The following is a 26,515-nucleotide window of genomic DNA, read 5'->3' as shown; positions in this document are numbered from 1 at the left end:
GTTTTTAAAGTTCACACAATGTTAATGCTTCAGTTTGATTTTATTCAGGAAATGACAGTAAAGGGTATGTGTGTTACAGTACATAGCTCTATAGAGCTGCAGTGACAACGTGAGTACAATCGTATCAATCACAATACTAAGATTGAATGGGGAGGGATCAGTCCTTGTTGAACCTCACGCTGTAAGACACATAGTAGCCGTTGTTGTACATGTAGAGCTTCTGATCGGAGGGATTGTAGTCCAGGTTGGTGTATTTCTCCTGGAACTTCTGGAATTGAACGTTGAGGTGTTTCTCCTCATTGGTTTTAGTGTCGAAGGCGTAGTAGATCTCCTCTGTGTTCAGATCCACTGACCTGGTGGGCGTACATGACTCCACAGGCCATGAAAGCATTGACAGCCAACTGCTTGAACACACTGGTCTTCCACTCATCCTCAATGCCAAAAGATTTCTCATCTATTTTAGCAAGGATCATTTTGCCTTTGCTCTCCTCTGAGGCATACATTACCCACAAGCCATTTTCATCAGCTGCAAAGTCCATGTTCTGATGGTCTGAGTAGCTGTACGAGAATCTTTGACTAGCAGCTGGAAGGACTCTGTAGTCATATTTTTGAACTCGTCAGATTCAGTTTGCTTATACTGAAAGGGGTATTGTGCTGTTAATATATGGCGTTACTGTGAACAATGTAATTGTTACCGGTACCTTCCCACCTGCTTGGTATGTCATGGTGTTTGAACGAGGACCTCAAAATCAGCTTTTCATAATTGGAGTACAAATAGAAGTCATGCACAGAGGGAGTGCTGTATGCACCGTAGAAGTACATTGATTCATAGCCTCTGATAGGTTTGGAGTCTTTTCCCCAGCCCCCATACTGAAAACCTACATTTAAATGAGCATTCAGTTGGACCACCATTGGTTTGCTAATGCTCATAACTTACCATCTAAAAGACTGACGAATCATAAATCAGGATGATGATGTTTCACCAAAATGTTATAAATTCTCTGCAACTACTCCGACCTCAATCTAAATAGGTCTTACTGCACCTTGTTCATTTGAATTTCCACCTCCAGGATCAGATCCTTGCTGACTTGCTGCATGTGCTGAACGCGGTCTGCAGGGAAGGTGGTTTCAGGTAAATACACATAACAAACGCACTGGCTGGACTCACCCACTGATGCAGTCACATTGCCAGACTCCCAGTCATGCATTGGCTGAGAAATCAATAATAAAATTGAACCACCATTATAATTGATCACAATGAAGGACCAATTCACCTGCAAGAAGGGTAACTTACGATCCAGGCCAAAGCAGGACTGAGCAGCAGCAGCAGCAGCAGCAGGATCGGCAACATCATGTCTCAGTTTACGTCTCAAGTGTCTCCTCCGTGTCCCGATCAGAGGGCTTTTAAAGACAGCTGTTATCGCACCATCAAAAACATCTTCTCTCTTCCCATATTGTTATTTGTCTGGAACTTCAATGCAAGGACAGCTGTTAATTCACAAGTATCTCATGACTTTATGGCATTTTCCTTGTTTGCTCACGATAACGTTTGAGGAATCGGCCATGTCAGGTTTGATATGAACATGGGGTGTGGGTGAGATAAAATCACACATGTATTAAATTCTGGAGGCACCTTGTAATGTTTATGGCCTGTTTACTCAGAAGGGAACAACTTTGGAGTGAAATGCTGACTCAAACACCAAAAAATCACCCGGCATGAGTCATTTTGATTCCCTTCAGTAACAACACTGAAACAAAAGATGCAGTTGTAAAGAGAAAGGTTCGCAGGTATGACAGTTCTAAACATGACACTGTAAAATTGGACCCCTGATATGAAAAAGCAAATGTTAAAATATAATGTGGAATCAAATGTTTTGTAATCGTTTCCATAGACATTTGCAAAGTACTTAAATGACCAAGAAAAAGAGTCTGTTTTAAGCTGAAAAGATTGTGGGTGATCTCCAAATATAGCATTTATCTGCATGTCCTTCTACTTAGAGACAGGTGACAAACTAACCGGGGAAAATAGAGGTATATATATATATATATATATATATATATATATATATATATATATATATATATATGACTAGAGACACACGATGAATGCAGATGCTTCCATACAGGACATGAGAGGTGACTGAGTGGTTTGATGACCTCAATAGGCCTTTTTAATAGCCGACATTATGAAGTGTCGTAGCAGGATGAGCACAGGTGTAATGAATTGATTGATTATGGGTGCATCACATTCAGGTGTGATCTCTGTTATTGTGCACGCTGGCTCACTGGAACAGCTTACTGGGACCTTCACATGTACCAGAGCTATGACTAATGTCATTAGTAACACCTGTTCCATTTTACTGTGTCATCCTTGGTAAACTAAAGTAAACGAATGAACCTAAATTAACAATATCAGAAGATGTATATTATTGCTGCCAGTTCACTGCATTTTTCTCCCTTCCTTATTGGATTGTTGTTTTGCTTATTTATTTCAGAAAATGTGTTTTATAATTTTGATATACAGTAATAAATAGTGAGGGGCCAAAAATGGCATAGCGTTAGGTGAGTTTTAGAAGTTAAGGGTGTATTACTTCCTAATCTTGTTGATCTTGTATCTGTCTCCACAGTAGCATGTTGACTTGTGGGTAAATACAAATTACAATGATGATGGCTCTGTTCTGTTCTGTGTCTTCCAGTAAGTAATGTAGTCATGACAGTGAGCAAGTATGGACAATACCAGGATGCTTAAACTGGATCATTATACCTGGGAATTTACTATTGTCACACGTGTCCCAAAATGCACTGCAACAGCTAGCATGCCAAGACCTGCAAATCCTGCACCTTTCCGCTACTCTATTGCACACTCATCAGAAATCAGACGTCATCTATGCTCGTCACTTTTAATTACATTTTAATAAGTAGAAATAAATGGCCAAACAAAAAGTTAACTCTGATAACCTTTTAGGATGTCGCTCCAAAACCTAGCTTGTAGGAGGAGTATCATAGAGATGTGTTTTTCACAAAATGAAAAATGGCAGAAAATTTTGGGAAAGGAGTTTAGGGGTCTGATAGGCTTTTTTGTAGGCCAGGCGGAGATGGATTTGTGTGTCAAATTTCAAGTCAATGTGACATACTGGCTGAGGGGCATCGCCTTTCCAACTTCTAGGGGGCACTGGAAAGGCATTTTTTAATACGACACATATATCAGATGTCTATTTTCACCAAGCCTGTCAAGCGTGCAACATTTGGTGAGTTTTGGAACATGGCAAGTACCCCAAAAAAAGAAGACAAATAATTTCAATAGGGTCCAATAGCAGTGACATGCCAAGGTTGTCGGTGCTCAGACCCTAAATATAGTAATTTACTTGTAATGTAAATCAAGTAAATTTAATTTAATTTTCCATTATAAATCAGAAACTAGCTCAGCATGTCTACTTTCTCATCAGTGTCATAAACTTGCAAATGGCACTAAAATAAATGGGTGAGGGGAGCGAGGTGAATAAATAGTAGCTATATTTTCGTTTTTAATACACTTTATTCATGAGGACACACTTGCTTGAGATCATTTATTAGCCATCACAAAGTAAAATTGATGCAGTACATGAAGTACAAGAAAAGAAAGAGAGATACAATAATTGCTTCATTCATAAGATGTGACACTTCAGTAAATCACAAATACTGACTTAGGACAGGAGAAATGGTGGTTCCACAGTGGCGTTAGCAGTGTAGTTGAACCACAGATGGTAGTTTACATAGTAGCCATCATTGTACATGTAGAGCTTCTGGTCAGTGGGATTGTAGTCCATGTTGGAAAACTTATCCTGGAACCTCTCAAAGGGAACACTGACATAGCTCTCTTGTTTGGTGTAGGTGTCATACTTGTAAAATATCTCTTCAGTTTGGATATCGACTGTTCTGACTGCATACAGAACGCCACACACCATGAAGGCATTGCTCACTCCCGGTTTATAGACACTAGTCTGCCATTCCTCCTCAACCCCAAAAGAAGGCTCATTTATTTTAGCAATGACCATCCGACCACTGGAGTCGTCCGTGGCATAAGTCACCCACAGGTCGCTTTCATCGGCAGCGAAGTCAAAGTTCTGATTGGGGGAGTTGGAGTAGGAGAATCTGGTGCTAGCCCTCGGAATCACCCTGGACTCATATTTCATGGTGGTGAAATTCAGTTTGGCCAACCCAAACGGGCTGTTGATCTGATAATACAGAGTGTTGTCACGGATGATGGAATTGTTCCCTGTGCCAAACCAGCTGCTGTGTAAGTTGTGATGCTGGAAGTGGTTTCTCAAAATGAGGTTCTTGTAGTTAGCGTAGAACCTAATGTCAACAATGGAGCCACTGGTGTACCCAGAGTACCAGTACATTGATTCTCTGTCAGGGACAGGCTTAACCTCCATATTTGTAGCCAGATGAGCTCATCGATGTTGGGGTTGAACAGCTCCTGGTGGCGCCTCTCGCACTCCTCTAGTTGCAGCTGCACCTTAACGTACTCCCGACGCGTCACCAGAACCACATTCTTGTCGTAAATCACCTCCAGCCTGTTCAGGGTCCCCATCATGACTGTGATCTGTGAGTAAAGACATGGTTTACCACTGGATTGGCATTATGACGATTGGCTGATGCAGTGACAGCCGTCATCTGGACTTACTTGTACACGCAGAGACTCAAAGACAGTGGTGGAGCCTCTGATGGAGAGCTGCAGCTCTTCAATAAGAGCCTCCACTTGTTTGATCTCCACCTTAATCTCGTCCATATAGGCATCATTGTAGGCATCAGAGTTCTTCTCTATTTTTTCTATTTCTGCTGTCAGCTTTATTATCTTTTCTGCATACGCCGTCAGCTTGGTCTCATAGTATTCCAGCTGAAATAAAGTTGGGTAAAAAATAAGTTTGTACATGTGATTTGACCGTCTCAAATATGTTATCTATTGCACATGCTTCTAATATGCCTGAGCACCTTTCCCATCTCCAGCTCCAGTTTGTGTGAGATCTCCACAGCCGTCTGCTCGACCACCACCAGGTCTTTAACAGGAAAGGTGGAAATGGGCAAGAAAGCGTCACACGTGCACCTCCACCCACTTCCACCTCCGGTCTCATTCCTCGCACTCCCCTCTCTCCACAGGCGCTGTTAAAAAAAAAAAGGTCATATGATCATGCAATGGATCAGCTTACCTCAAAGGTGAGAGCCTGAAAGAATGAATCAGTTGATCTGAGTCATGCCATACATACCCCCCTAGGCCACCGTGGAGCTCAGCAGTGCCAAGAGGTGCAGAGGGACGATCACTGTTGGTGCAGTTGTTATGATTGAGAAAGCTGCATCTTCGGGGCTTATATAGCCCGTTTCAACACCTTGCAGGTTGCAGCACCTATCCTAGTTCCAACCACTGTTAGCCAAGGCATATGCCAATATATGACACTTATTGTTATCTTCAGCAAACAGAAATGAAATACTTGTTTGAAATGATCCATTGATTGGTTGTGCATCACTGATGGGTGGTGATAATATAACTGCTTATTATATATTGTTATAATGTTATGCTTTTGTCAGGGTACTGAAATTTGTGTCTGGGAATGTGCGGCTGTCTCACCTTGGATCACACACAATACACACCCGTATGTTATTGACTAGTCTCATCAAAAAATGGCTTGGCCTTGCAGGGCTCAGTCCTCCATCCATCCATCCATCCATTTTCAATACCGCTTATCCTCATTAGGGTTGCGGGGGCGCTGGAGCCTATCCCAGCTGACATAGGGCGAAGGCAGGGGACACCCTGGACAGGCCGCCAGTCCATCGAGGGCACATGTAGGGACATACAACCATTCACTCTCACATTCACACCTATGGGCAATTTAGAGATCAATTAACCTGCAGCATGTCTTTGGACTGTGGGAGGAAGCCGGAGAGCCCGGAGAGAACCCACACTGCCACGGGGAGAACATGCAAACTCCACACCCGCGGCCCTCTTGCTGTGAGGCGACAGTGCTAGCCACTACACCACCGTGCAGCCAGTCCTGTGAGACGGAATTATCCGCCTTCTTGATAAGTCAGCACCAATTAGAAGTTAGGAGGATGCATACGAACCTGTGACGAAATCTGTGTATGCTTCCGGTTCTAGAGTATGAGTTGTTGGGACTCGGTGATTGCAATCGCAGCTTGTACTTTGCTTATGATCAGAGAAATGAATCTACCAGAACGAGAGAACTTGTTGGCTGAATTCTTCCAAAGTTTCTACCAGGCAGACACTTACAGTGGGTCTACTATCTGACCGAGCTCCCAAGTGTTCCCCCAGATGCTCAGAATGCTCAATGCTGTGCACATTTGTCATTGTTTAAAATTAGAAACAAGATGATTAATTATAATCTATCTTTATTTAATAATTGTGTTACAAAGTAGCCAACAGGCAAATACAATCCTAACACTCACTAACATGTTTTACAACCACTTGATCACTCTTTGAGTCTTTAATCCTTTCGTTTGGTGGTTTTCTTTTTCTTAACTTTCTTGGATTTGCCTTTAACTACTGGCTGCTTGGCATCAAGAGCAGGCCTGGACCTGGTCAGGTGGTACGCAGTGGGGCTCAACTTTCTGTAGCCCATCTCTGGATCGGAGCGTAAACCCTGGGCAGAGACGGACTTGCCTGGAGAAGAGCGAGGGGAGTCATCCAGCAGGTTAGGCTGTGAGTAGGAGCGCATAGCCGGGGAACTGGTGGGCCGGTACGGTGTTGTGCCTCCTAACATGGGCAGGTGGACATGCTCATTGCTCAGATTAGTGACGGAATAGCGACTGCTGTTGGACATGACAATGTGGTGCCAAGAGCTTAGAGGGGTGGCAGAGAAGTGCTGAGGGCCATAAGAATCCTCGTTGGCTCCTCCTGGAGATATGACCATCGAGCTGCGTGGTGTTACAGCCTCCACGGCGCTCTGGAAGGTCTTGAGGATTCGGTCGCTCTTCTGCTTCTCTTTTTTTTGACGGGACTCAACCTTCCTCAGCTGGCGGCGGTGATCCCTCATCATCTGTTTCCTTGTATCTGCCAGTCCCCTGCACAGAAACATCAGATAACATCATTATTTTACAAGCGTCATAAACGGTGAAGATCAGGACAAATACTCAGCTCATATCTAAAACATATTTGGTTTGACTACACGCCATCAATTAAACAACAATAGAACTGTACACACGTCATCACTCAGTGTTTTGCAACAATAAACTTTAATAGGCTACTCTGTGAAACAATGTAGAAGGCACACCTTTGAGTATGATCAAACAGTATAGGAGACATGCTCACCTGTAGTCTACCATTCCTGTCCTGTCACGATCAAGTCTCTGAATCAGCTCCTCAATCTGGTATCGATCCAAAGGAATACTTGATTGCTATCATGGTTTCATGGGACAGAAAAATTAATTAGTTCCACAATGTATTCTTTAAGCGATTCACTCGTCTCCTGCAGTATGTTTTTACTGATTCACTGTGTGTTGGTCAAGGATCAGCACCACAAAAGATTTGTGAAGAGGACGAGTAGAGAGCTAATCATGCGCAATTTCAAAAGGTCAATTTCATGGTACTCTGCCCTGCAAATGTCAATGACTCGGTACAGTTCAAAACAATATTTATTTGGAAACCTGCACCGCCTTCCTGAAGTCAGCACCAGGGACTCGCATTGTGCCATCTTTGTCAATGTTCCTAAAGAAATCCCACAGGCGTAGCTTGCGTTGATCCAAATAGTCCTTCAAAAACATTGGGAGAAGACATTTTGAAAATTACAAAATAGATTTAGAATCAAACAGAAAGAGTTGCCGTCATTTGACAGCTTTACTAATTTAATAAAAAACACTTAAGTAAAACACTTATTATATATGTATAAATAAATATATATATATATATATATATATATATATATATATATATATATATGATACTATATGTTTATATGAAATGATGGAATGTAGCCATTCATTTCAGATTTCAGGAGTACTTATTCTCATTGTGTGACCAAAACATACCTGGATGACTTTCATTGGATCAACACGTTTTGGTGGCTTCTTGGCGATGAAGCCTCCTACACCTCCATACTGTACATCCAGACCGGGATGTTCCTGACATGTAACCTCCAACAGATGCACAAACGTCTCATTTACCTGCACATTCTGGTCAAAAGGCAAAATATAATAATGGTGTTGACAAGGTAGTATACACAGGACACACTGTGATTTGATAGGGAAAAGCTATATTTCTTTGAACTGTGATCAAATGATATGACAGAACAGTCAGATCAGTCAGACAGACAGACAGACAGACAGGCAGACAGGCAGACAGACAGACAGACAGACAGACAGACAGTGGTGCCACAGTAACTCACACATATGTTGATCTCCTCCAAGGCAATTCTAGGTGTGTTCTTCACCACATTAACCAGCGCCAGTGCTCCCTCTACTGTTAAAGAGTTGTAAGCCAGCTACGGGAGTGTAAAAATATACATCACCTTAAAAAGTATACTGATGGTGCATGTTAGCTTCACACAACCTTGTCCACCCACCAGTAGGACTCGGAGTGTGTCATTGAACTCAAGACCCCTGCACAGCATGCCGACACCCTCATTGGTGATGCGGTTGTTGTTGAGGTCGAGGTGCACCAGAGTGTTGTTGAATTTTAGGGCCTCTCCCATGGCCAGAGCACCCTCATTACCAAAACCGTTCCATGATAAGTCGAGGTGTGTTAACATCATATTCACCTAAACATGGAAAATGGGATCAGATGTTGCACCATGTGATCAAATGGATCCCTTATTCAACCATACCTTGAGTCCAGCACAAAGAGCCACAGCCCCTTTCATTCTAAGATAGTTCCAGCTAAGATCCAGCACCTCAAGACCCTCGTTATTTGCTGTAGAGATAGAAGACTTTTGTTGAAAATTTCTCTTGATTGGCAGAACATTCATAGAGTAAAGCAATTAATTTGGTCACATCTACAAAGACATTAGGATTAGTACATTGTACAGTACCCAAAAGGTGTCCCATATGTTCCCCTCCTTTTCCACAAAACGCATTATGGCTCAGGTCCAGCTCCTTCATTCTGGAATTAGTCTACAGGTAAAAAATATTAGTGACATCATAATTACAAAAGTAACAAACTAGCCTACCACTACTTACCAACAAACCACAACTAAAATGTAATTTTTAATGTAAGGCTTGAAAGTAAGAGTTTGGATAACTGATTATGAATCACTTACCAACAGGGCATCTGAAAAATATTTTGCATCATCATCAGTAAATCCATTTCCTGTTTGGACAAAATATGAAATGTATAAATATATAGAATAAGTTTACTTGCGAATCAAATATAGTAATCTCATACAGACTACATTTTTGGGAAATTGTTTTCTTTTCCATCTTTGTGTCAGGCCTGATAGTACACCACCCGCCTCTCGATACAGTAAGCTGTTAATGTTAACTGAAATTACCTGAAAGTTTCATAGATTTTAATGAAATATTGTCCAGCAACACTTTAGCTACATGTTCAGCTCCTGCAGACTGCAGATAGTTGTCGGACAAATCCTGAAAGTCAAACAGATGCTGGTCCAGTATAGACTGCATAGTCCATTGTAAATGGCCATTAAATATGCCACCTGCAAAGCTCTTCTGCCCTCTAGTGGTAGATTAGCAGTCCGACATACCAGGTGCTGCATGGTGAAATTAGCCCCCAGCATCTCCACAAGGTATTTGGCTCCCTCGGCTTGAATGTGATTGTCTGCCAGTTCCAGAGTGTTAATATGCATATCAGCCTAAATACAAAGAGCTTATCAGAAATGTTCTATTACAAAAAAAAAGTCTGCACTCAATAGCATGCATTTTAAACTTACCACTAAAGCGATAGCAAGTGCCTTACACCCCAAAGGCCCCAGCCCATGGTGGTTGAGGGTAATGGTTGTAGAATCATAGTTCCGTATGAAGTAGGAGACTGGCACTACCCCCACCAGCTTGCAGGCCTGGAGGTACACTTCAGGTATAGACGTCTCCTTGTTGCTCTCCTCTTTTTCTGGAAATGAGTAATCCCATATATATAATAATAATAATCCCATATATATATATATATATATATATATATATATATATATATATATATATATATATATATAACAGACATGTATCTTGTATTATTTTTGAATGTTTTTTCTAACCACATGATCAGGAATTAAGATAACAAATGTACAGCTTTACAGTAAGAACAGCAAAGTGGCTTATACTGTCTTTATCCAACAACTCCAACAATGAATCCAAGAATGAGTTTAATGTACTTGCCATCCGACTCCAAGTCTGTGTCAAACTCATCCTCCACGGCCTGCAGTTGAGTTGGGGATGGACAATCATCCTCTTTCAGGCAGAGGGACTCAAAAGACAGCGTTGACATTGCTGGATGCTGTCAGAGCCTATGTCCTGTTTGAAACCATTTCCCAGACACAAAGGGAATACAGCTAGTCTTCTGGTTATTTGTTCATGTATTCCTGTGTGTTCTGTATGGGCTGGCAGCACCTAGAAATGAAATAGGCTTGTGCTGTCCAGCAGGTAATTCTACCCCTCAGGTAACGTTTCAGGTGTAGTGACATCAACAATTTATGCCTCCGTGTGGTTACAATGTTGTTTTTTTAGTAACACTAAGCAAAATGTAGGCTACATTTGTTACATGATATGGTTTAAAGCAGGGGTATTCAACTAAAATTTAAAGAGTACCAGTTAGAGACATTTTCTTGAAGGAAAGGTCCAAAAGATCATAATGTCTAACTATTTAGTGTGATATATATTTAAGTAGCCTGGTAGTTGTATCAACATCTGCATGTAATCAATACCTGTCAAGTCAAATGAGTTCAGTACGATTAAAACACTTTTTAACAATATTTATTATCACGTAACATAGAACTGGACATATGTGTGACTGCAGATATGTATAATGTTCTCTCATGAACTAAATAAAAGTAGTGCTGCATTTCAAAATAAAATAAATACAAAGTGAAAATTGTGCATGTTCAAATAAAGTAAAGTAATAAAGCATGTTCAGAAAAATAAAATAAAGGGAGGAAAAGCTTGAATTTCTCCGTTTCTGTTTCACAGTCTCAACCAATTTTACAGATAATAAATCTCAACACATCTTAACAATTTAACAGTTTTAAAGCATCACTCTTAAATCCCATTCCCCCACTTGTTTGCTCAGTGGGAGAATGGAGCTCTAGTTTGTCCTGCCAGGATTTTAAACCTGGGCTTGAATGGAGTCGGGGCCATTCTCATGCACATGTGGAGGTGCTCATTGGTGAGCCTCGAACAATATTTATTTTTGATGATGTTCATTGCGGAGAAAGCTGCCTCGCAGTTGTAGGTGGAGCCAAACATGGTTAAGATGTATATGGCAACTTCCCTCAGACCTGGGAAAGCTGTCTCGAGGACCATTTGGAGCCAGAAAGTGGAAGGGTCAGTTCTTAGAAACTGCTCTTTCAGGGACACATCTGCTTGGAGATCAACCAGTTGCATCTGGAGAGGCCCAGGATTTACCCATTTAAAGTGCTGCGTGACTTCCTTTGAGAAGCCCCTGACATCAGTGATGATGAATGGGATGAACACGGTGAGCAGCTGTCCAAAGCTGAAGCTGTGAAAACGGTTGCTGAAGTTTACAATCAGCTTATCAATGAAGTCAACAAAAGAAGACACATCTCTCTCTCCCCGAACCTATTCCTGCACTGCTGGGAAGTGTGCACAGTCTCCCTGCAGGTCTTCCTTGAACAACTCAAGTTTCTTTTGAAAGGAGCGGACAGCTGTCATCAGTTCACACAATGAATTGTCCTTGCCCTGTAGCCTCAAATTCAGTTCATTCAGATGTGAAGTGATATCAACCATAAAGGCCACATTATCCATCTGTTTCTCATTTTCTAAAAAGAGAGAAAACAGTGTTGCCTTCTGATGACTTAGCTCTGCCAAAAAAGATGCTACTTCCCTCCTGATGGACCAAAAGCGCACTAAGACCCTCCCTTTGCTGAGCCATCTCACATTATTGTGCAGCAAAAGATCATCAGCATTGGCATCAACTTCTCTGAGGAATTCCCTCAGCATGCGATGCTGGGTGGAAGAGGATGCCCTGAGAAAATGTATAATTTTCATCATTGTATTCATCACCTCAGCATGCTCATCTGACAGGGAGGCACCAGGACAGATTGATGAATGATGCAATGCTAAGCTATGAGCACTGGATTGTCCTCTTTCAGTCTTGCTACAGCTCCTTTCTCTCTCTCTCTCTATCATAGCAGGGGCTCCATCTGTGGCTATTGAAACCACTTGTGTTGGCTCTATTCCTCTCTTCGTTAACATCCCCTTAATGGCCAGGTAGATATCTTCTCCTCTTGTACTGGTCTGAAGGGGAGTGACACCTACCAGGTCTTCACAGAATGCTTTCTGGTCTGTATTGAAAAATCTGAGCATTGTCACAGATGTCAGTGGACTCATCCACCTAAGCCCACACATGGTGCCTTTTGCATGGCTTCATTTAGCTGGATTAGAACGTCCTGAGTTAATATCTCACTTCTCTTTGTGGTATGCTGACATGGGTATTTGCTTTATCTTATCACAAAGCTCTTGTTTTGGTGTTTCAGCGACGACACTCGTGCATTCTTTGACAAGCCCTCCATCAGTAAATGGCTTTTTGTGTTGACCCAAAATCCAAGCAACTCTGAGGGAACACTCATGAGCACGTTGTTGGGCCGTGAATGTGTGGCTCAGGGTCCTGGTGGACTGTTCATATTGGGCTGTGAGACCACTATATCAGATTTGAGTGGGTATGTTTGTCTCAAAATGGCGTTTCACATTGGCACCAGGGTTTCTGAACATATAAGACACACTGGTGTTGTGCTCCCTGTGGAAAGTATGAACAGAAATGATTCTGTCCATTCCAGATTAAATGCTCTATTTTCGCTGTCCACTTTTCTTTTTTTGGAGAGCGCCATTTGTTCCTTATGTTTCGCTCCCTTTCGCTGTCTCACTCGACTTTTTCTCAACTTTCTCCGGCGCAGTCGTCCGTTTCTCTCCCTTTGTTGTCTACATGTATCGCCATCTTTCTTTTTCTTTCTAGCGTCTTTTCATGTGTAACCTGCTTTTCTCATCTGTCTGCGCCGTCTGTCGAGACGTAATGTTTACCACCGAGAATGCATAGATTTGATTGGCGCAGTGGTATCACGTGGGATGGCTTAACTCGCATGCAATTGGTCTGTGCGTTTCCTCATCCACTAAACCACTACCGTAAAGACAACAAAAGCTGCGCCGCGCCGCCGGGTAAACATAAAAGCGCCCTGTCAGGTTTTAAATCATAACCTTCTGTTTTGGTTATGTACTGCAGTTAGTGACCTATGGTTTAAAGCATGTGGTTTAAAGTAAAGTGGCATTTTATAGGATGTTGTACATTTTCATACTATCTTTTTTTTATAGAATGCTGTTTTTTGTTTTGATTTCGGTTTTAACCAGATTAAGACACATTCATTGACAAAAACATCCATTAGCAAACCACACCAGTGACTTTTGACTTGACCCCTAACCTCGCCAACGCGCACGCGCTAACACAGTACAGAAACATGATTGTTAGCCTGTTGTATTACGCGCTCTACCCACTATCACGGTACGTGACAAGTCGACATTGGGGTAAGTCTCGCAGCACGTTCACGTCTTTTTAAAGGTGCCAGTGTCACTGTATGCATTTCTGTTGAGAAGCTCTCGGTAAATTCAGTTCGCTGCTGACTGAGCAGCTTGTCTCGACATTTGTCGGCGCGAGCGCTCGGTTGGTGATTGAAACTAAAACGTGGTGTGACACCTTTCTCGTCGTTCTCTGGTGTGAGCTACTAGTTCCTCCTTTGGGAAAACGGAAAAGTAAGGCACTTGATCTTATTGCCATTAAGCTAAATCAGACTTAAGCTCGTAGAAACATGCGTTAGCTTACTTGTCTTTCTTTTTTACGCGTGCGTCCCTTGTGACGTCACAACGTCCCCACGTGTGACTGTTTTACGGTGTAGTTTTGGTTCAGTGAGATAGAACGGCGTTTTTCATCTTGGCAAAATCAGACACACAAAGCTAAAGAGCTCAGTGTGTTTCAGCTTAGTATGAATGCATCCGTGTTTTCTGACACTAATCTTGTCTTCTAGAGGGCTCGAAGAAGGGTCTCCCTCCTGCAGAGGTTAATGGCAAGGCAGTGTGGGATGGTGGTGCTGCTGTCACAACCAGAAGGTTCACCCAGTGTCAGACGACCCTGCTGGACCGGGGGCTCAGCCCGAGCAGTGGGACGAAGGGAGAGACGAAAGAAAGTATGAAGGAACCAAGCCCAGAAAAGGAAGATGATGCAAGTGCTGTCGCAGATGAAGAACAGCGTGTGGCTGTCCCGCATGAAGAAACAAAGAATGGGGCTGCTTCGACGATGAGTGAGCTGGAATCTACATTGACGGAGAAAGAAGCAGAGAGAAGAAATGGACTGCTGCAGGACAGAGTTGAAGCTCCCAAGCAAAAGGTCAGGGAAATAACTATTCACCTTGTGACGCAAAATACAGAGGAAGGAATTATTTCTCCAACTGGGGACATTGGTCCAGAAAAAGCTCTTGGGCCACAATTGGAGTGCCTGCAAAAGGAGGACAAAGCTCAAGAAACCACCAGTTCAGTGCAGGAAAAAATAAAGATACCAAGCGCAGAAGAGTCGATGACTCCAGCTAAAACTGCATCTGAGGTAACCGAGTGCTGGGATGAATATGTGTCTCCGACTGCTGATGAAATGCATGGTGAGGTGCTGTCATTTTCCTGCCTTCCCTCTAACACTCAAAGCTGCCTTAAACTCAGTGGGCAGCAGGATACACAAGCTAGCTGGCACTTTCCTGCAGGACCTGGCCTGGCAGAAGAGGTGCAGTGCCCACTGTGGCAATTTCCTGCCGTGAGCTATTACCCTCCAATGGAGCCGACCGTTCCATTTGAAGGTGAAACTCCGATATCTCCCATTACTGGAACAGTTACATTCTTTATCAATTAATGTAACAATAGTGAGATGTGTCTAATATCACCAGTAGTTTAACATCCAGCTGTTTATTTGCACAGACTTGTATGTGTTTGTTTTCCACCCAGTCATGTGGAGAGTATGGGAGGAGATGGCTGAGAGTGCCACTGCAGCAGAGCCCTTACCGTTTACCAAGGCCTCGATGGACTTCACTGTTATGTCCTACAACATCCTTGCTCAGGACTTACTAGAGGCCAATCCGGAGCTGTACACACACTGCCCCCTGGAGGTGCTCGACTGGAACTGCCGCTGCAGCCTACTCCTAGAGGAAGTACAGAAATGGGAACCAGATGTGAGTCAAGTGCTGGCTGATTCTGTACATTTGTATTTTGTTTCATTAATAAATGCAGACTAGATACATTTTAATTGTAATCCTTAGGTGTCCACTAATGAGTTTTGTGTTTTCTCTGGTATTTAGATTCTGTGTCTCCAAGAAGTTCAGGAGAACCACTACCATGAACAACTGTATCCAGTCCTGTCTCTTATGGGTAAGTTGTCTGTGAAAATACAGTGTGCCAATCATGTTGGCTGACATTATGATAGCCATTACATATATTGTATCTTCATGTTGTCACTCAAGGCTACACCTGCGTGTTCAAGCGGCGTACGGGAACTAAGACAGACGGCTGTGCTACGTGCTATCGTAGAAGTTGCTTCTCCGAGTTATCAGTCACCACGCTGGAATTCTTTAGGCCTGAGATAGAGCTGCTGGACCGGCACAATGTGGCCATTGTTTTGTTGCTTCAGCCAGTGGTCATCCAGGGGTCGGAGGCCAAGGCAAAGGGCCCATCCTTGTGTGTTGCCAACACCCACCTGCTCTTCAACCCCAGGAGGGGGGATGTGAAGCTGGCTCAGCTAGCCATAATGATGGCAGAAATTGACAGCCTCGTAAAATCCTGTAAAGCCAAAGGTGAAGACTGTAACCTTATATTGTGTGGGGACTTTAACTCTGTCCCCCGAATGCCTCTTTACCAACTGATTACCACCGGCGAGCTCTACTTCCAGGGTCTGCCAGCATGGATGGTGAGACTTAAACACCGCAAAGAATTACCAAGTATAATTCCCAGAAAATATCTCCATGCTTCTCCCACACTTGTTTGGAATAGTTGTATCACTTTTTTGGGGGCGAGAGATGGGTTTATCCATGTTTGCAGGATTTCCCTCTTTAACCATGTATGTATTCACCATGTCCAACAGATATCGGGTCAAGAGGACCTGTCACAAAATACCCATTGTCACAGACTGTATGCCCCCCTGTGGCCCAGCTCACTAGGAATCACTGACAGCTGCCAGTACTTGACAGTTAAGGATATGTTGAAGAGTCAGAAATCAGGTCATTGTTTGAAGTTGTGGCATTCTTCTTTCTTTTTACCTCCTTGTAATCTTGATCCATGGAATATGTTTCAGTCTTTTGCTTTTAATTTCCACTCACCTCACTTACTATATTGGTTGTTCTTGTGTAGGAAAATATCAGTACAGCCATGACTTCATCCAGCAGCTGCGCTTCTGTCCAGCTGCATGTGTCCGTCCTGCGGACTTGGAGACGATCCCAGGTGTGACACACAACACACCAGGTACGGGCTCACAATACAAAAAGCACAACATCACTTTGTACTGTAATGGTTTGAATATCTGGGTCTTCTTTCCTTTAATGCACAGATGCTTCAAGGGTAAATCAATCTTATGATAAAAGGTGAGTTTACCTTGTGTGATGTGCAAAACAAGAATATATTAAAAAAAATGGGGAGTAAAGAAATAAAAACGTTTCCTAATAATAAACCTTGGGTGACAAGGGAGGTTAAAGCTGATATTAATAAAAAGAAAACTGCTTTTCTCAGGAGGACTAAAATTGCCCAAAAGGAATTAAAAACTATAATTAAACAAGGTAAACGTTCATATAAGGACAGGGTTGAAGGACAGATGTCCAATAGTAACAGAAGGGGCCTTTGGAACGGAATGAAATCTATTACTGGTTATGGGACCAGTAATCCCAGTTTGCCTGGTGCTGGGATCAATGCAAATGAGGCTAATCAGTTCTTTGCAAGGTTCGATGATTTGGATTTCTCTGCATCTCACGAGAACATCCGCGCTTCTCTCGCACTGAGTAGTCCTGAGGACTGTAGCCCAGCAATTTTAATAAATGTTGAGGAGGTTCGACAGCAGCTAAAGCGCCTGAAGATTAACAGGGCAGTGGGCCCTGATGGTGTCCATCCACGCACGCTGAAGGTCTGTGCTGACCAGCTGTGCTCAGTTCTTCATTACATCTTTTCCTTATCTCTGTCTTCATCACAAATTCCAGTAATGTGGATAACATCTTGTCTCGTTCCTATCCCAAAGACGAACTGTGAGGAGTCATAGTCTTTCCAACCTGAGACCGATACCAGGGACAGCAGATGGGAATTAGCCTCTCTGGCTAACTCTGGCTCACTTACAGTCCTACTGTTGATTAGTGTGCATTGTCCCTGCAAAATAAAAATACGTCTCACATAATGAACTGTTTTGAAAGGGTTGTCCTAGGTCACTTGAGTAGACAAGTCTCAGTCTTCCAGGATCCCTTGCAGTTTGCATATAGGAAGGGTGTAGGGGTAGATGATGCACTACTTTTTAGTGTTTTTAATACAATACAACCACACCTTTTTTAGCTAAAAAAACGTATGACTTTTAAACTGCACAATACAACGATTGCCTGGGTCTTGGATTACCTATTGTCTCGACCGCAGTGTGTCAGGCTTGATAAAAAACTTTCTGACACTATTTTAACTAAAACTGGAGCACCACAGGGAACAGTTTTATCCCCCTTTTTATTCTCACTTTATACAGCTGACTTCAAGCAGAGCCATGTGTCCTCTAACATCCAAAAGTTTTCAGATGACACTGCTCTGGTTGGTCTACTTACCCGAGGCAATGACCTGGCCTATAAACGGGAGGTTGAATCTTTTGTCAGCTGGTGTAATGACAACTTTTTTAAAATAAATGTTGGAAAGACTAAAGAGCTAGTGATTAATTTTAGAAGGAGGAGGTCTCCCCAGTGATAATTGCGGGTCAGCAGATAGAAATTGTCCAGTCATATAAATATCTTGGGGTCCATCTGGACAGTAAATTGAACTGGAAAAAGAACACTGATGCTGTTTTTAAAAAGGCTCAGTCAAGACTTTTCTTCTTGAGGAAGCTTAGATCCTTTGACATCAGCAGAAAGCTTCTTCATGTTTTTTTATCAGGGGATCTTAGCAAGTGTCCTCTTCTATGCTGTGCTCTGCTGGGGGGCAAGTTAAAAACAATCATTTCTTTTGAAGGCCATCCACTACACTGTGTTTTTAATGGACTCAGAAGTTCATTCAGTGAGCGACTCAGGATGCCTCAGTGTTCTACTGAACGACTCAGAAGGTCCTTTTTTCCGGCAGCAGTTCGATTTTTTTCTTAATGAACACCGTTAGGTGTTTTTTAGATTTAGACTTAGCATCTTTCTGATGGTCATGTTTTATGGGGTATCTTCTGGTTTTGTTTGTTTTGTAGTGTGTTACTTGTCTGTTGTGTTCTGTGGACTGTGTCTATTGTTGTCTGTATGAACGTTTGGTGGCAAATGAGTTTCCCCACTGGGGATTAATAAAGTTTTATAATCTAATTTAATTGTAAAGGCTCAGTTAGGTGGAATTGTTTTGTGGCACAGGTTCAGACACACCATCAGTCATCAGTTAGACCTGGAGTCGGTCTACAAACACATTCTTCCAGGCTTTGGCAATCCAGAAGTCACGACCCTGCACTCTGAAGGGGGAGCTACTGTCGACTACATCTTCTACACCCCAAGACGCATCTTAACCTGTGATCCAAACGGTATGAGGACATGACACAAAAAGTGTTGCTCTGAATGAATTTGCTACAGTAGATAACGTGTTGGTTCTTGATGTTTTTTCTCAGCTGGTGACTTTGTGAGTGTAGGTCTGAAGCTGATTGGTTTGCTCTCCCTCCTATCGGAGGATGTCTTATGGTCAATGAGGGGCCTGCCCAATCACATATTCCCCTCCGACCATCTCAGTCTTTTGGCCAAGTTCCAGCTGGACCTGAATGCTGCATGATAGGAAAGACTGGGTGAACTCAGTGATGTCAGAAGATGAGCATGTTTCCGTTTAAATAGTTAAGGAGTTCTGCTAGTTTGTGTTTTTGTCGGTATGAATAACATAACTGTTATAGTTCACTCCTTTCATCAATGGATCATAGTTTTCCAACTGAATGGAAGTGATATTTTTGTTTAAAAGAGACAGACAAGTTAAAGGATGCCCATGTTTCACATGGTTTTCATCAGATAAATGATGCAGTTCTATGACAAATCTTAATCGTGTAATATTTCTTTAAAAAAATGCAGGCAGTGATTGCTTTAATTCCTGGTGTGATAACACACTGACCTGTTCAGCTGCTCTTTCGCTTTTTAATTGATTTAAAACCCACTTTTCAGTAATATTTTTTTCAGATGGTGATAATATAGAATAAATATTTTCCATTATCTTGTGGCTCCTTAGTGATTTTCTCTTTCTCAACACATTACAGAAGTGAGTCTGCCTCCAGCCATGTGTATGTAGCTCACAGTCAAATGCATCCACAACAGACATCCTCCAGTTGGCCGTCTGGCTCCCTGTGTATCCCGACTGGTCTGGTGCTGAGATTGTGGGCTCAGCCCCTCCCATCCCACTACACTTAGGTACTCGGTTGTTCAGGGAGAGGATGTCTGGCTGATGCATGAATGAATAATTCATTTCAAAAGTTGAGCGTTCATGCATGATGGGGCTTTTTGTATGTGTGGGCTATAGAATGTCTGCAGAGGTGATTACCATCAGTAGGACGTCTTTCACTCGCCCTTCACTCATTCTTGTCAATGCAAACCTATTTGCTGTATACCGTAATACAAGAATCCATTGAAAGTTAAAAACTTTAATGTATAGAGGAATCCGATTGGGTGTGTCTTTCTTCCCCCTGTGGCAAATCAAATGCACCCAAATATGCATAACAGTAAACAAAGACGGTCAGTAGGTTTTTCTTTTCCCAAATAGGTCATCATGCCTTCTGTTTCTACGTCTTACAAACACTGGTGGACAAGGCGTTTGACATCTGGAATCCACTGGAAGGAGGGGTTTGTTTATCTTCATGACTTCTATCTCCTCATAATTCGCCAAGGCAACTGCAGCAACAATAATAAATGCTTGTTTTAAGGAGCTCGCTTGCACAAACCTCGCCACTCTGACCTGCTGTGGTTCTACACTAGTACATTGTACCGGGACAGTACTTTGGCTCACATGCAGCCCTTTCCGAGTTACATTATTGGCCCACACTTGAAAGCGGTTCCATGCTAACTGGGTTTCATTGAAAGTAGCTGCCATTAAGGCTTCTTAGCTGATTGCTGTGCTTCGTGAGGTGGACTTGCATCCATCCACTTGGGGATCCCTGAACATGAGCCCGGCACACATTGCTGCCAGCATACTACAGCGATTACTTGATATGACTGCAGAAGCACACACTGGCAGCACATCAACAGTATAACGGATGGAACAATAATAGCAAACGATGACAAAAGACCTCCTTTTGTTTTCAGTTTGAAAGATATTTTGAGGCTTATGCTTCCCTTTAAGGGAGTTGTTGGTATTAAGTTTCCTTTGTGTGTATATAAACCGAACAGGAAGTGTTAAGAGATCTCCCGAGTCTGCTCTCCTCATCATTTGCCTTGGTGCCAAAGCTGCCCTTCAACTGAGCACACTCGGTGCTCAGATGGAACTATTGGTCAGCAAAAGAACTGGCACCATTGCCTGTCTGACACCTAATTACAGCAAACGTGCTGATTAATCACTTTTACACCGAGGCTGTTACATTCAGAAAATGTAATCAAAAACCCAAAATGTGTTGCCGCAATCCTTGTGACCCTTTATTGTGATCCTATAAATGAACAGTCTTTTTGGGCAAAATGATTGTGTTGTACTAGAGCACTGACATGAAAATGGACAACACCCACTGTACACATACAAATGATGGCTGTGGCCACATATTCCCAAGTGTGTGGTAAATTTTGGTCTACTGGTGATCGCCAACACTGAAGGAAGTATAAAATGACATTTACATTAAAAAACAATACAAAATGCAGATAAAAGTGCTGTAAACAAACCTTTTTACACCGTAGACTAAATGGAAGTCACACCACGTAAGGCAAGTGAAATATCAGATAGAGTTGCTACAAATAAGTCAGAAACAATGTGTGTGTGTGTATATATATATATATGTATATATATATATATATATATATATATATATATATATATATATATATAACTTCTCGTTACTTTACATCCACATAAAATGCAGAGGAGGTCCGTCAGCTGCGTTGCTGTAAGTCACCTTGATAATCTCCTTGGGTCATGTGAAAGGTTTATATATTCATACAGAATAACTTCTGTTTCTCATATCACGTTACAGATGACCTAATACTCTTAAATATACTTTTGTATATTGTGTGTTCAATCCCATATTCAGTCTTTAGAATGTCAAGTGCATGCTAAATGTGCTAGCATTTGGATATTAGATTTTTTTTTTAAATTTGTCTCACAATTAACTTTCACAGCAGAGGTTGCACTGCTTTGTGTTTAGTTGGACAATGAGAATAATGGGGTGGATATAAAAAGTTGTTTTCTTCTCTTTCATACAAGGCACAGGGGTAGTGGTTTGCACTAGTCACTACACAAGCAATTGCTGCCCAGCAGAGCCTAAGTGGATTAAAAAGTACATGACATGAATTTGCACACGTTACAGTACGACGATACAGATTGCAGAAGAGCTTTTGTTGAACATAATAACACCACAGAAACCTATGATATGTCCAATAAAACATTTACACTGCGTGGTAGTCACATTTTAGGTTCAGTTAAGTTCTTAAAACGCTGCAGTTGTTTACAAAGTGCTGCACTCTTGTCCCCTTTTTTTATAATTTGGGAACGTTGCCAGCACCAATTACTCCAGGCAGTAACGGCTCCAGACGGAGCCTCTAACAACGTAGATGGAAGGAAGCTGAATGAGGCATTTGTTTTGAGAGGGAAAGTTGCTGGTGACCTATTCAACGTTGCGTCCCGTGAATAGGACAATGTGTACAAAGAATTGGGCCTGTGTAACAAGTGCGTGGTACCTTGTAACTCTACAAGCAAGCTAAAGTTCTTCAGACTCGAATCTGGTATCCATTCATGTCTGCAGGAGATTTTTGCTCCAAAACCTTCTTCTCTCCAGAGGGGCTGCAACAAAACAGACACAAATATATGAGACGTTGAGTTCTATTCATATAAGAAGGAAACTAATTCATAAACTACTCCTTTGTGCGAGACATCAAGCGTCCGAACATGCTAGTGCCTGTATTTCTAGTGAAGAGACAAGTTATCGAGAACAAAGGATCAATCGTACCGTCTCTCGACGCGGCTGATCCTGCGTATGGGGCTGCCTGGTCCTCTGAGGGGCGAACCCATGCTGTTTCTCCTATCTTTGGTGGGAGAAGGCGGCGCAGGCTTTCCTATCTGCAAAAACGCACACACAAAAATCTTCATCAGAATGACTCCAAAACTCCACATGCAGGTGAATCAACTGCGCTCATGTCTTCGCTGTACGGGGCCCGGTGTGAGTGGCTGAAGAGTGCTCGGCACAATCACATCAATGTTGATGTGATTGTGCCGAGCACTCTCGCTGTAACAGTTCTGCCATCGATGGATGGACCCGGCCACGCATTAAGCCCAGCCGAGCAGAGTCAAGCCATCGCATTAGTTTGATTATACACAGAGCTCAGCATCAAGGCTGCCTTCATTATGTCAGCACGAGAGGCGATGAGAGAGCATCGTTTGAGAGAAATCGCTCCTCAAATAGCCGGGTCAACCCTGTGTCCTGCTGTATGAAGAGGCAGCACGTCAACAGAAATCTAATAAGCAGTTAAGGAGGCCAGCCCTTCTGCTGAGGACAAAGTGTATTCATCATCGTTGTCTCTATATCATTGCAGGAGCTTCTGAGACCATGCTTATGAAACCTCCTCTCCAGATGCTGTTTGCCCCCCTACCTTCAGCCTCATGTCTCGAGTGTGTCTCTCCAGCTCCTTCCGTAGCTCCTCCTTGGTCAGCTTGTCTACGTCGAGGACAGAATGTTTCCATTCAATCTGCTCCACGCTGTGAGTGTCGTGGGACACGTACTGGCCAATCCTGACCTTGCGCAGGGTGTGCCAGTAGCCCCTGTAGGCGCCTTCGAATTCTTGCACCAAGTCCATCAGTGTGCGGAACTCCAGAGGCTTGAACATGAGGTCCTCCCTCCGGCTGATGCCCAGCGCACCGAAGCGGCCTCCGCTGTGAACACCCAGCACGATGTGGTGGAAGTGGTTCCCTGAGAACTGAGACTGAAAGCTAAGGGGGAAGCGCTCCACACCGGGCATGTTGTTGGTGAGGGAACTGTACGGAGGTAGGTCAAGGAAACGATGGACGTTTGGAGAGACAACGTACACCCACTGCCAAAAAGAAAATCCCGCCCCGTCAACAAACCACGACTGGATACAGTACAAGTGGAAGATATCATAGCATACAGTATATGTAGTGGCATGCAACAGGACCTGCTGAAGTAAAGATACATCCCTAGGATCACCGCCTCCAGGCATTTGATTGGCAGAGCCTCCCGCGTCATCTCCTTAGCGATGTCCATCAACCTGTGCAGCAGAACAATGGTTATCTGTGATGTAATACACCACTGAGGGCACCGCAAAGGACATGCACACACTGTTACTGAACAACCAAAAAAACATTTTCCATGAGCCGGGGTAATAAAATCTGCACAGCTAAATCTAATAAAGCGAGGTCATGAAAAGGGTGTCCTGCTGGCTGCTGCTTGACGTTAGCTTCTACCCACAAAGCCCTGGGGTGATACAGCTGATCCACATACAGCCTATTAGCAGTGCAGGCTAAAAGATAAGCAGCGGCAAAACATCCTGTGACTACGAACTTGTGTGTCAATCACTGGTGACCAGTGTTGGATAGAAGATGCTTACGCGGTAAGAGGCCGGCTCTTCTTGATTTCAAAAAACTGTGTTCCAGTGTGATTGTACCTGTAGGACAGTTAAGGTCACACCATAACAGCAACGCACTTTGGGTGAATACTCTGCTGCATGCAGTGGGGAGAATAGAGAACCACTGATAGTGTTTTGTGATATTCATAGGTTGTTGGTTAATTATGGATGCATTTTGTGTCTGAATGGAAGTCAAGCTTAATATAGAACAAAGTATCCAACAGTGGCCTACTTTCTTATGTGTGGCACATATGTATCAGTGTGCCGAAACAGTGGGTCAGTAGGATTAAGGACATTTAGTTTGGACACTATGTACATACACGATTGAAATATATCTTTCCAACTATTGTCCAACACATCTAGATACATTTAATAATTACTTAGTCAAAGGATACTGCAATTCCCTGATGTACTTCTGTATGGCTTCCAGGCGCTGTGGGACAGTGGTGGTAGGTTGGTATGTAGGCACACTCGGCATTGGAATCTGTGGGACAGAGCATCCACACAACTGCCTCATCGTTGTACAATCCCAACATTCATTGCGGCTGGAGAGTCTAGTGTCACGTGACCACGGTGCTATTTCTCCGTTCAGCTAACTAATGGCAAGAGCATTTTCATTGCTCTCGTGACAAATGAATGAAAAGTATTGCTCTTGGGTGTCTAAAACATCTGTAGTGTGCAAATGCTCCGTGCGGGGTAGAATTAAAAAAAAAAACATGGATTGTGTTTTACTACTGTGATGACAAAATATTTAATCATTCACAGTTGATTATTTAACATTGCTCAAGTGGTGCAGTCACGTGCGACTGTATAGTAACACCATAAACTCAATATTTCCACCCCCCCGTCAACACATAGGTGTAAATTGTGTGAGCTTCACCTGCATAGTGTGACTCTTGTCATGTACAACCAGCAGCAACTTTACATGTCAAACACATCCAACCCTTCAGACACCTTACCTTGGGAAGGTCAGTGGCACCCCGGATCTCCTTCCCCAAAGCTTCTCCATTGGGATGTATTCGAGCCACATGGCGCCACATCCTCTCCCATGTCTCCTCGTCCACTGGGAGGCCTCCTCTGTTCACGTAGAAGGGCACTCCTCCATCCCTCAACTCTTCTTCGCCTTCCTCCTCCTGCTCCTCATCTCTCTGCTCCACTGAGCCCACGATGGGCCTCAGCATCCCTCCTCCACCAGGAAGCCAAGGCACAGAAACGTCCAGACTGACGCCTTGAACCTTTCACTGGTTAATCTGCTTGCAGGTTTAAATAGATTTCCACAACAGATGGCCAGCTCATGACATCAAGCAGCTTGTGCCTCAATTATTTAAAAAAATTAACAAAAAGTCAATGGAAGTCTTAGATGTAAGGGTGATCTACTGTAATGAAAACTCAGTTGGAGCACCAATGATTTCCCCCCCGGTGAAGTACAAAAAAATGGTCCTTTTTGGAATAAAGAACGACTTTGCTGTAACTATTCAGCTCTTTGGTCTATTATACTGTCGGCCATTCAATAAGCACACGTTCATGTAAATAAATTAATTAAAGACAGTAAGGCAATTTAGCCGTGAGGCGTGTCGCCTATTTCATTGCCGATACTGTGAAAGTTCAACAATAAGCTTTGGCCGTTACAAGCCGGCCGATGTAACGCCACCGCAGCCTGTAAGAGGATTGACTCGGCAGACAACAAAGTATTACAAATGACTAATTCCCTGTACCGTTAGAGGTCATTCACACCCCAGATATCGAGCTCAATCCCATCACCTCGACACTCCTCGTGCGTCCACTTCATCTCCGTTTCACCAAATCACCGCCTTCAGTCCGCCGGTGATCACCGGTTCATTGTTCACGCGGATGCTGCTGGGTTCAGTGACTGCGGGTTGGACTCACTTCCAACGAGCCGCTCAGACACTCCCAGACCCCCGTCTACTGCGCATGCTCGGTACTGAGCGGATGATCTCAGCCGTGACAAATGCTGCATTTAGGTGCTCCCGGTAAAGTGTTAATCTGAGAACCGCTTGTCATTTATTCACGTAGTTAGGTGCTTTTGGCTATTAACAGTAACGGTGAAGTGGTCGGTGCTGCAGTGGACGGATGACTTAAAGTGAATGTATTATTTATTTTAAATTAATCTACAAAACGGTTATAAAAAAACAAATCCTGCAATCCAGCATGTCAGAGTCGACTTGTTTATTTGTCATTAATCTGTCAATAGTAATGTTTTTAATAATAATAATGATGTTCACTACCTCCTTGTCCTTTCATTGTATATATTACAATAAATAGCATTGTAGGAAAAAAGCATATCTACTGTAATCAAACAAAAGCCCTCAAAACAAATTGATTAAGACCGAAGCAACTGTGTAAAATTATGAACCTGAATGAAC

General features: G+C 42.9%; 5 protein-coding genes across 7 annotated transcripts; 1 reads left to right on the top strand and 4 right to left on the bottom strand.

Annotated features, from left to right (window-relative positions):
* Positions 1–157: 157 nt before the first annotated feature.
* On the bottom strand, positions 158–1,351 carry si:ch211-173a9.6 (olfactomedin-4). Its single transcript, XM_034563499.1, is given in 5 exon segments — positions 158–358; positions 360–608; positions 610–928; positions 1,039–1,211; positions 1,295–1,351. Coding segments are annotated over 5 exon segments (999 nt in total).
* A 2,332-nt stretch (positions 1,352–3,683) lies between these two features.
* si:ch211-173a9.7 (olfactomedin-4) lies at positions 3,684–6,343 on the bottom strand. Its single transcript, XM_034563498.1, is given in 5 exon segments — positions 3,684–4,435; positions 4,438–4,585; positions 4,667–4,879; positions 4,975–5,142; positions 6,266–6,343. Coding segments are annotated over 5 exon segments (1,359 nt in total).
* A 126-nt stretch (positions 6,344–6,469) lies between these two features.
* LOC117725162 (leucine-rich repeat-containing protein 74A) lies at positions 6,470–10,500 on the bottom strand. Its single transcript, XM_034525173.1, has 13 exons — positions 10,315–10,500; positions 9,876–10,051; positions 9,690–9,797; positions 9,477–9,570; positions 9,246–9,295; positions 9,018–9,099; positions 8,814–8,899; positions 8,553–8,747; positions 8,376–8,471; positions 8,020–8,163; positions 7,639–7,743; positions 7,304–7,389; positions 6,470–7,056 (listed from the first exon to the last, which is right to left on the bottom strand). The coding sequence occupies exons 1-13, from the start codon at positions 10,421–10,423 to the stop codon at positions 6,480–6,482; spliced, it is 1,908 nt and encodes a 635-aa protein (XP_034381064.1). The 5' UTR covers positions 10,424–10,500; the 3' UTR covers positions 6,470–6,479.
* Positions 10,501–13,612: 3,112 nt separating this feature from the next.
* Positions 13,613–19,573, top strand: angel1 (angel homolog 1 (Drosophila)). Of its 2 annotated transcripts, XM_034563618.1 has the most exons (10): positions 13,613–13,686; positions 14,184–14,999; positions 15,145–15,368; positions 15,495–15,564; positions 15,657–16,099; positions 16,274–16,409; positions 16,540–16,650; positions 16,736–16,769; positions 18,744–18,907; positions 18,992–19,573. In XM_034563618.1, the coding sequence occupies exons 1-10, from the start codon at positions 13,620–13,622 to the stop codon at positions 19,147–19,149; spliced, it is 2,223 nt and encodes a 740-aa protein (XP_034419509.1). In that variant the 5' UTR covers positions 13,613–13,619; the 3' UTR covers positions 19,150–19,573. The 2 variants fall into 2 exon arrangements, with proteins under 2 accessions (XP_034419509.1, XP_034419508.1); XM_034563617.1 differs by having other exon boundaries at positions 13,620–13,686; positions 15,657–16,409; positions 18,992–19,509.
* Positions 19,574–21,429: 1,856 nt separating this feature from the next.
* Positions 21,430–26,032, bottom strand: vash1 (vasohibin 1). 2 transcript variants are annotated; one of them, XM_034563643.1, is made up of 8 exons: positions 25,893–26,032; positions 25,091–25,381; positions 24,527–24,615; positions 24,114–24,170; positions 23,700–23,774; positions 23,142–23,523; positions 22,502–22,611; positions 21,430–22,335 (listed from the first exon to the last, which is right to left on the bottom strand). In XM_034563643.1, the coding sequence occupies exons 2-8, from the start codon at positions 25,310–25,312 to the stop codon at positions 22,263–22,265; spliced, it is 1,008 nt and encodes a 335-aa protein (XP_034419534.1). In that variant the 5' UTR covers positions 25,313–25,381; positions 25,893–26,032; the 3' UTR covers positions 21,430–22,262. The 2 variants fall into 2 exon arrangements, with proteins under 2 accessions (XP_034419534.1, XP_034419533.1); XM_034563642.1 differs by having other exon boundaries at positions 25,091–26,032.
* Positions 26,033–26,515: the final 483 nt, after the last annotated feature.

The sequence above is a fragment of the Cyclopterus lumpus genome, chromosome 22 (genome assembly GCF_009769545.1).
Source record: "Cyclopterus lumpus isolate fCycLum1 chromosome 22, fCycLum1.pri, whole genome shotgun sequence".
Lineage (NCBI taxonomy): Eukaryota > Metazoa > Chordata > Actinopteri > Perciformes > Cyclopteridae > Cyclopterus > Cyclopterus lumpus.
The sequence above is the reverse complement of the archived record's forward strand: the minus strand, read 5'-3'. Positions and strand labels throughout refer to the sequence as shown.

Coding starts and splice junctions, on each gene's coding strand:
- LOC117725162 (XM_034525173.1), bottom strand. CDS start 10,423: ATGTCAACGCTGTCTTTTGAGTCCCTCTGCCTGAAAGAGGATGATTGT. Junction 10,052..10,314: donor CACAGACTTGGAGTCGGATG/GCAAGTACATTA, acceptor ACTCATTTCCAG/AAAAAGAGGAGAGCAACAAG. Junction 8,748..8,813: donor CTCTTTGTGCTGGACTCAAG/GTATGGTTGAAT, acceptor TTCCATGTTTAG/GTGAATATGATGTTAACACA.
- angel1 (XM_034563617.1), top strand. CDS start 13,620: ATGATTGTTAGCCTGTTGTATTACGCGCTCTACCCACTATCACGGTAC. Junction 15,000..15,144: donor GCCGACCGTTCCATTTGAAG/GTGAAACTCCGA, acceptor TTTTCCACCCAG/TCATGTGGAGAGTATGGGAG. Junction 16,410..16,539: donor GTTGAAGAGTCAGAAATCAG/GTCATTGTTTGA, acceptor GTTCTTGTGTAG/GAAAATATCAGTACAGCCAT.
- vash1 (XM_034563642.1), bottom strand. CDS start 25,312: ATGCTGAGGCCCATCGTGGGCTCAGTGGAGCAGAGAGATGAGGAGCAG. Junction 24,616..25,090: donor GTGCCACTGACCTTCCCAAG/GTAAGGTGTCTG, acceptor TCTGTCCCACAG/ATTCCAATGCCGAGTGTGCC. Junction 22,336..22,501: donor ATCAGCCGCGTCGAGAGACG/GTACGATTGATC, acceptor GTTTTGTTGCAG/CCCCTCTGGAGAGAAGAAGG.